The 9,224-nt window shown below is 39.2% G+C and overlaps 1 protein-coding gene across 1 annotated transcript; it reads right to left on the reverse strand.

Moving 5' to 3' along the window:
• Nucleotides 1-528: 528 nt before the first annotated feature.
• ggt1b (gamma-glutamyltransferase 1b) lies at nt 529-8,938 on the reverse strand (the record flags this gene model as incomplete). The annotated part of the gene is made up of 12 exons (XM_080419701.1): nt 529-675; nt 1,007-1,120; nt 1,237-1,349; nt 3,107-3,234; nt 3,804-3,991; nt 4,129-4,265; nt 6,117-6,266; nt 6,852-7,012; nt 7,545-7,737; nt 7,978-8,067; nt 8,303-8,433; nt 8,772-8,938. The coding sequence occupies 12 exons, from the start codon at nt 8,936-8,938 to the stop codon at nt 529-531; spliced, it is 1,719 nt and encodes a 572-aa protein (XP_080275827.1).
• Between the last annotated feature and the right edge of the window lie 286 nt (nt 8,939-9,224).

The following is a 9,224-nucleotide window of genomic DNA, read 5'->3' on the forward strand; positions in this document are numbered from 1 at the left end:
TGAAGTGTCCACAGCCGTCCTCTGAGAGACAGAGTAGATTTTTTTTTTTACCATTTTATCATGAGCATTAGTGAGGACCAATTATATGATAGGTTGAAAATGGGTGATGTCATCCTTTAAGATAGCAGATCTACAAGTTCTGTGACGTAATTTTGAGCTAAAAAGCATCATTTTATACTTTGGCTTTTCAAAAATAGCAGATATACAAGTTCATAGCATGTCACTTCATGCCGTGCTACGAGCTTGTAGATCTGAGCTATTTTTGAAAAATCGTGAACATTTTAATATACAGTATATATTCTTTTAAAGCGAACATTTTTAACTCAAATCTTTGTATTTTGAGGGGTCAGCGGCCAAATACATAAAATGTTGGGGGTCCTTGACATTAATTATTTTTCAGAACCACTGAAACCACTCAAGTTTTACAGAAAACTGTTAAGACATTTGTAGAATCGGTCTCAGGTCTTAATGGGTTAAGTTAAAACGTTTGAGAACCGCTGTAGATGAATAAATAATATGACACTGATCTCAGTACCCAGCAGCGTAAGACCACTTCCTGGGGTCTGACCATGCATGGAGTAGGTCACCATGGCGAACAATAGCTTGCACCACTGCTCCTGTAGACTTCAGCACTTCTATCTCATGGTTCTTCTCTGCTAAGCCTTTGAGAACCTCCTGTAAGTAAAACCATACATCACACCCAAGTAAACATCAATTTAAATTATACCTTGTAATATATTAAGCACATAGAAAGTAAGTATTCATCATATAAAAAATATATTGAAATAATAAATATATATATATGCACTCGCGCGCACACACACACACACACACACACACACACACACACACACACACTCAATATATACAATAATGATCTTTGAACCAATTACAGTAAATTGAGATTGGGCACTGCTTTCAGAGATATGTGTGTTAGGACTCGGCAGTGGTATATTTTGTATGGAAACTCTTACAGTACATTTTGTGGTGTCGTCTATGAACCTACTTTGTCAAAGTCAGGCTCTCCTAACGTGGCGTTAGGACTCAGCTGGTTGTGGATCCTTGGATCTGACACTGCCTTCTTCACGTCATAGCCGAAGAACAGGGCGTTTAGAATCACCTACAGCACAACAAACAGTTCAGCTGAGGATGATCTGCAGGCAAACTCAGTGAAACTATGCAACTGTGAGTGTATCAATCTATCAAGCTCATTGAACAGCTTGTTTATCGACTCACCTGAATAACAGAGGTGGTAATCTTTGTCCCCCCTGAGCCTCCTACCACCATCTTAACTCTATTATCTTGGTCAAAGAGGATGGTTGGACACATGGAAGACATGGGTCTCTTTCCTGGGAATGGCAAAAAGGAATTCAGTTACAATTACTTTGCCCTAAGACACAGAATCAAACCATAGATAATATGAATGTGTCAATGTCTTCAGAACTACTGAAGATAATAGAATTCAGACAATCATTATTGTTTCTATTTCATAGTTATATACTCCGTCAACACGTTGTGAGCTTGTAGACCTGGTATTTTCAGCACACAACAGCATCATATGTTGACGTATAAATCAGCCTTTAACTCTGCTGTTTGAGTAACATACTCAGGTACTGTACAATACTGTATGTGCCAGCAAGCATAGTTTTGTCTGCCTCCAAGTCTCTTCCTGCTGTGTTTGAACCTGACATACCTGTAGTTACCTCACAACATCTGAGTTCTGCCTGAACCTTGAAACTATACAGAGTTTTCCAGTACAGCATACTTTCTGCTACATTATCATTGAACAGAAATGTGGACTGGCCATGCCTGATAAAACAATAGGAGTCCCCAACATGATGGCCAGGTTAATGGATGCTATTGGAGATCCAAGCAAAATATGCTAAAAAGAATGTACAAGACCCCACGTTTTTTGTGTGCTAATGTCTCATACCAGAAGTAGGGTAGGGTCACGACAAGTCACAACATCAAAATGTGTGATTGAAAACACCTGACTCTAATCTCACCCTCAAATTAAATGCTAACGCTATTGGTTTAACTAATTTAAGGACTTGTGTCAAAATCTGATTATGTTTTAGGTGTGCAGAAATACAGACATTTCTAAAGGGTTCAAACTTTCAAGCAGAACTTTATATCTGGAAAACAATTTCCCCAATTTAGCTTCTGACCTCTCCGTTACCTCTAAATTCAAGTAGTCACGTTACAAATCCCATTATCCCAAAGTAAAAAATAAACAAATAATTAATTGTTGATCCAGACCTCAACCTGTATGACAAGTTCATAATATCCAAAGCACATTACGTCCCTTACTTGGGCTAATAACAAAGCAGCCGAAGAGGACATTGAGGAAGAAACACCAGAACAGATTTGGGGAAACAATATAGCGTGCATCTACACCTCATTTCTCTGTATAAGACATAGACTAAGACTACAGTTCAGTATTTAAATGAATGCATTTTTTAAATGGCCAGATTAGCTAAAATATAGCCTACAGTAAATCCCAAATGTCCCAGATATCACCAAAGCCTTGCCACTTTGAGCCACATATTTTGGAGATTGTCAGGCATGAAAACATTTCTGAATCCTCCTTGCATGTGTGGGAAACACTTGATCCTAATCCTATCACAGCCATTTTTTGTGTAGTAAAGTCAGAGGAGAGCTTATCTGTTCACCAAAATAATGCTATTGCATTTGCATCTCTTTTGGCCCGCAGTCTTATTCTTCTCATCTGGAAAACAATAAAGCCTCCACTTAAACAATGGGTCAGAGATGATGGCCACCTTTAAGCTAGCTCTACAAGCTCACAACACATTGCAATGTGACATGTTGTGAAGCTTGTAGATTCAGCCATTTTTGCTGAATGTTTATCCCAGGATAGGGATGCTTAGGGTTCATGTGGTTAATCCCTACTCTGCTGACAGGATCCAAGATGGCTGAGTAGTTGACATGTGGAGACTAATAGATCAAGTCTAGATCTCAAGAATGATTTCATTGAGAGAATGAAATGTAAAACCCCAAATTAAACAAATAATTAATTGCTGACTTAACAAGATGGCATCTAATAATAGGGTGGCTTCCATGGGTGTACATTTTAGGTGTTTCAAACCTGGTTTGATGAAGTTATTTGGTGAAGGGGGCACTCCAAAGCCATTGGTGATGAAAGGAGAGCTGAAGTCATCCATCTCATTATTAAGGATAATTCCTGTAGATATGGACATTACGTTGGAGCCAAAACTGAAAAATACAAAAATAGCTCAGTTTAGTTAATTTAAATCTACAATCCATACATTTTATGTCAGCAACAATCAATGTCCCGCAATAAAGATGGTGGTGCTTGCTTATGGCGTCCAATCCGGTGTGCCGGATGTGCTAGATGTAGTTATATTGTGTGTATATTGTATTAACATACTCTACCATCCAGATTGGTTAGTTTAGTTAAAGTAATATTTTATTCATTAAAATAAGTCCTTGATTGTAGCTTTAACTGTGAAAATGTAAAAACAGCCCTGTAAGAATCTTCACTAGAGTGAATACTGCTTACATTCATTCTACCCCTTGGATCCCTTTGAAAAAGAGATAACATCTCAAGGAGCTTCATTTTCAAGCAATTAGATTTTCAAGTGAAAAATGTGATGCAAAGTGTCAAAGTCTTTGATTCAGTTATTTTTGGCAAAAAAATGTTTTGCTGTACTTTTGGCAAGCTGCAATCGTACCACAAACTATACAATTGACCTTATATCCTTCTAATAAAAACAACATAAATATTTTTCTAATAACAGCCAATTAAGTGTTTATTGCCATACTAGTGGTTGATGGTGCTGGTGGCTGCCACAGCACTGCCATCCTCTGCTACAACTGAAAGATGAGCAGTCCCATGGTTGTCGGGCATGTAGAACTCTGGCTCATAGTAGTTCATGTGATGGGTGGTGTCGTCTGTAATCTTTTCACGGAGTTGATTGGCATAGGAAACGGAGGTCATATTCTGGATGAGCTGTGGATAAGAAACAAGCCCACGCAGAACACAACTTTATATTCAGAGCAGTCTAATTATATTTACAGGCTGAGGCTGATATATTTGTGTTGAAATATGAATCAACCATTCAGTTCTGAGTGAGACTGGAAACAGACCTCTGTGATGTTGAGGAACTTCGGATCTCCGAGCAAGGTCCTCTTTGCGTAACCAAACCGGAAGGCCTCAACAATACGATGGTATGTTAACACCTTTTTCTCGAGGGTTGACATACTGTCTGAGGTAAAGTTGTACCCTGTGAAATACAATGGCATCATTGGTGATAGCGAATGATTTTAATCATGTTCCTTTTGTGTGCTTTGTTTATCACGTTCCCTTTATCTGCTTCAACCACTCGATCACAGATAAGATTGACATGGCTCAGCACATTCCTGCCATTTTATTTTGCACTCCCTGACCACAGCTATGAGATCTGGCATCTGCCTGAACCAACAGTCACAAAGGGAAAGAAGAAGGTGGTGGAGGGTTCGATTTGTTAAAAGAAAAGAATCACCCCAGGCAAACGATGGGAGGGTAACAGAAAGCGTGTATTTTTATGAATTATATAGCTGTTAGAAAGAAACTGACGTCACAGAGAATCACCTGTATGAAAGCCCTGGGCAACCACTGACGTGTGTATGATACCACCACCGCTCAACTGTGTCCAATTAGAGGTAAATTGGTCAGATTAGTGTTTGTGTGTTAGACAGAGAGGGGGCACAGTGAGTGGGTCCCCTGTCAGAGAGAGGGAATGTTCAGGGACATTAATTACTTTAGGTTTCTTATCTAATCCTCTGAGACAGACACTGTCACTGTACTGGAGCAAGTACATGCAATGTCTTGTTTCCCAGGAATCTTTACCCATGCGTGCAGTTCAAGCACATGACAGGGATTGGCGCAGAATCTGTTGCCATGACAGACAATATAAAATTAAATGAAATGCAACCATCATTTTCTTCACATGAATATACATAAGACTCTTTGAACCCTATACTGCCGGTGTGTTTTTTCACATGTGGATGTAATTGAGGTAATTGATCAATGTCAAAACAGGAATAATGAAACAAATATGTTTCTGATTGTATAGCATGCCACCTGTTATCCTCTTAAATGGATTGATTACGCAATAGTCTTGAGACTAAATCAATATAAGCAAAACATGGCCTCCCCGTCCAGTCTTTGACTATCGATAGTACAGTAAATAGCAAGATACTACTGTATGACAGCAGTTTGTGAATGAAGCCACATACATCACAATGTGGATGGATGCATTAATTAGTGTGGTGATGGTGTATGCCTCCTTTGGCCAAATGGAAAGAGATCTATATACAGTACATACAGTACCTCACCTATAAGAACAAAACAATGTTGTGTAACTAAGACATTTCCCCCCATAAAAAGATTGTATTCCTGTTACGTCATGATGTCTCCTTGAATACACATGGATTCCCCAGCCGCTTCTTTTGACCTGAGAGTGAGGAGTTTCACCAGGAGGGCGTAACGCTCACAGAGGAACGCTATCCCTCCCGGTTCCTCTCACAGCCGTCCAACCTGTTGGAGTTTCCCACTCCTGAACAAATATGTGATGAGCGGGAGGAGTTACAACGAGGGCTCTATGTCCTCCCGGTGGGGGCTCCTCATTGGCAGTTGAGTCAGTAGGATACAAAAAATTAAGGGGACCCAGAGCTGGACAGGAGCTCTGGAACACAGATACCAGGTAAAACACTCGTACTTACCAGGGCAGAAGGATGCCAATGGCAGGAACCCTTGTCCACATATCCTATACAGTGTACAGTGTGTACTCAGTATGCAAAGAAATAGCAATATTATTGAAAATCTTTGTACTAATATTTTGTACCGGCGACGAGTACTCAAAAATAGTAAAAAGCGGTCATTGAAAAGCGGTATTGATGCACCCCTGGAATGTTTATTTGTCTGTAATATCCAGACAATATCCAGGAGGATTATGTATAGCCTAGTGACCCAAATGTGAGAAAAAGTGCAATGACCGATAAAACGATCTTGTGTGGGTCTTAATTACTCCTATCAGCATCAGCTAGCAGACCTTATTTTCCACACTGTGAGTGTAATTGTCTCAAAGCCTTACCCGCCAGGATGTGCATGATCAGGGAAAGCACTGGACCACTAGCTGGGGCATTGGGGGCAGCGATGGTGTACTCTCCCACATTCACCCTTAAGGGGCTTTCATCCAAGACAGGTTTGTAATCCCTCAGATCTTCCATCGTGACAATACCTCCTGAAAAACACACATTGTGCGGCATACTTGGTCATGGTAATCAAACTTATTATCTATACTTTTAATAATAGTAATGGAAAACATGCGCACGTGTGCACACACGCACACACACACACGTAATTCTACTAGTTTGCAAGCCCACTCATCAGATCAACAACCCTCAAGAAATGCATTACTCTTGATAATCGTTATATAATTGCTGCACAGCTGTATTTGCTTGCTTGTCAAATCCATTAAAATTTGAAATATTTGTCATTCCTCATTCAGGTTTTTTTTCCATCTTAATGAGGATTAATATTAGGTTGTTAAAATTCCTTCATCAAATGCACACTCATCAATATCTTGGCACAATATAATACTGTGTGAGACAGTCTCCAGGATCTCAGAATCTGTAGTCTTTTTTTTTACTCATTTAATCATACTGTACCGTTCTAAGCATTATTCAAGATCATCATATTTCTCATCTGCTACTAAAAGTGAATGTTGTGTGTATTTATTTTCTTCATGTTCTGAATAGCAAGAACTTTACTTTCATGTGAAAGAGTTACATTATCTAGTTCCTCACATAAACAAAAGATTCAGTACCTGATGCCTGAATATCCCTCACAAGGTCCTGGGCTACTTGTCCTGTGTAGAACACCTCAGGGCCCTCCTCAGCTATTCTCCTATAGGTCTCTGCCAGCTTTGTAAATGTGATGGTGTCATTTTCTCTTAAGATATCGCCATTTTCCCCACAAAACACCTCGCTGAAATAAGCAGAACACTGATTTCATTGCATGCTCACATGTATTTATAAGATGCTCTGAATGTCCTGTCAATAATGATCAAATATATTGTAAGTCTAAACCTTGGGTCAATGAGTGCTTTTTATCATTAGTTACAGGGGTTGCAAGTGACATTTGTACATTAAAATAAGCTGTTAAATAGCTCTATATTCTAATTGCAATCATTGCTATAGAGTTTCCCCGTCTCTCCAGCTTCTCTCTTTAATAAACAGAAAATACATTTTCAGGTCAGGATACCAATTTGGTCCAATCCGGAAAGAACTGAACTGGAACAATATAAAATTGAAGCTGATAAATGATCTTTGTGGGGTTATATCTCGTAATTCTCTCTCTCAAGCTGAAAATATATTTTCTGTTTACTAAAGAGCTGGAGAGAGACCACTGTTACTGAATAAACATGGTTCAGAATAACAAAAAAACATATTTCTTTCCCCTATTGTTCAAAAAGAAAAACAATATCAGTTACACCCCATTTAATAATAATGGTACTAACCATAAAGCTGTATCGTTAATGATGGTTTTCCTGTAACTAGATATAGCTTTGGCCAGTGCCCGGCCTAAAGGAAAGCCCTCTTGTGCAAGTTTGATGCTTGGCTGGAACAATTCTTTCCATGGTAGTTTGCCATGACGTTTGTGTGCCATCTCATATCCTCGAATCTCCCCTGGTACAGCAATGGACAACGGTCCTACAAATACAGAGGATGATAAAGAAAGGGAAACCTCCTTCCTTTTCTTAGAAGATACGAAGTGCTTTGTCCAAGATATTCTTTTATCTTTACTGATTAATTGCTCTTAGTAGATAATTTGCACCCCACTTATCTTTGTTTTATGAGCTGTAAGTGACTATATCAGCACAAGGTTAAATCGTAAATGTAACAACTTTTACCAAAGTGTTTCAGTGAGTTACATAGTTGGTTATATATTACCTTTCTGGGCTTTATCAGTGCTGTTCCCAAACATGTTTTGTGTTGCATTTTGGGGTGCCGTCTCCCGAGCATCAATGGTTTCTACCTTTCCTGGGAAGAAGGCAATGGCATCCACAGTTAAGCTTCAGACGTAACAGTAACAATTACCATTCAGATGTAACAGTAACAATGATCAGACTGTAATAGTATATTCTGTGTAATTATGCACTTAATAAAGCCATGAATGGATTAGTCCTGTGAATAGAAATTATTCTGTACCCTCCAGATTTAAATTAGCAATCATGATTTAATTGTGTAGAATTGTGTAGTTTATTGACAGTTATACCGGTTTTTGCATCGTAGATTGTGATGAAGAGCCCCCCTCCGATACCCATGCTGTGAGCATTCATGATCCCAACACACAGTAATGCAGCTATAGAAGCATCGACTGCAGATCCTCCTTTCTGCAGGGTTTCACTGACGTTATTGACATGTACACACAAGGAGAGAGAAAGAGAAGGGGGGGGGGGGGGTTTAGCATCTCTGATCCAATGTTCAATCAGAACTTGATAGGCCTACACCATGCTGATAGTGTCTTACAGTGAGTTATAAAAGCTAAATGATTAATGGTTCAAATGTATTTGTATGGACTTCGTGCCGAAGCAGTAATAGTCTTAGATCTCCCTTGGATATCTCTTGCATCTTTAATTTGTACAGTATGTGTGTGTGTGTGTGTGTGTGTGTGTGTGTGTGTGTCTGTGTCTGTGTGTGTGTGTGTGATACTGTATGTGATGATTGATGACTCACTTACTAACCTGCCAATCTCTGAGCACCGTCCTGCGTCTGCTGCCACAGCTGCCCTAGGGTAGGAGTGTTCAATTGGGGGTTTCCTTTTCCCTACGCCATAGAAGACGCCCACAAATGTGCTGACTGCTGCCACCAGCAGCACCACTAATGCCAGGAGCACAGTCTTATTGAACATGTCTCTGGGGAAAGAAATATTGGAGAATATTATGTCACTCATATCACCCATTTCACAGTTTATTTTTAACCTGTGAACACACACACAAAATGCTTCACTGTATCAGGATTGTCAATACTATACTACAATACTATACACCTTAATATAATATAATAACATAATACATTAACACGAGGTTGGTAAATAAATCTCAATGTAGCAGAATGTAGAAATCTTACATATATTTTGTGTTTCAAAGTAGACTATAGGTGTACAACAAGTTGTGCTCAGAAGTATAACATTATTA

This window comes from Gymnoscopelus braueri (genome assembly GCF_963280865.1).
Source record: "Gymnoscopelus braueri genome assembly, chromosome: 22".
Lineage (NCBI taxonomy): Eukaryota > Metazoa > Chordata > Actinopteri > Myctophiformes > Myctophidae > Gymnoscopelus > Gymnoscopelus braueri.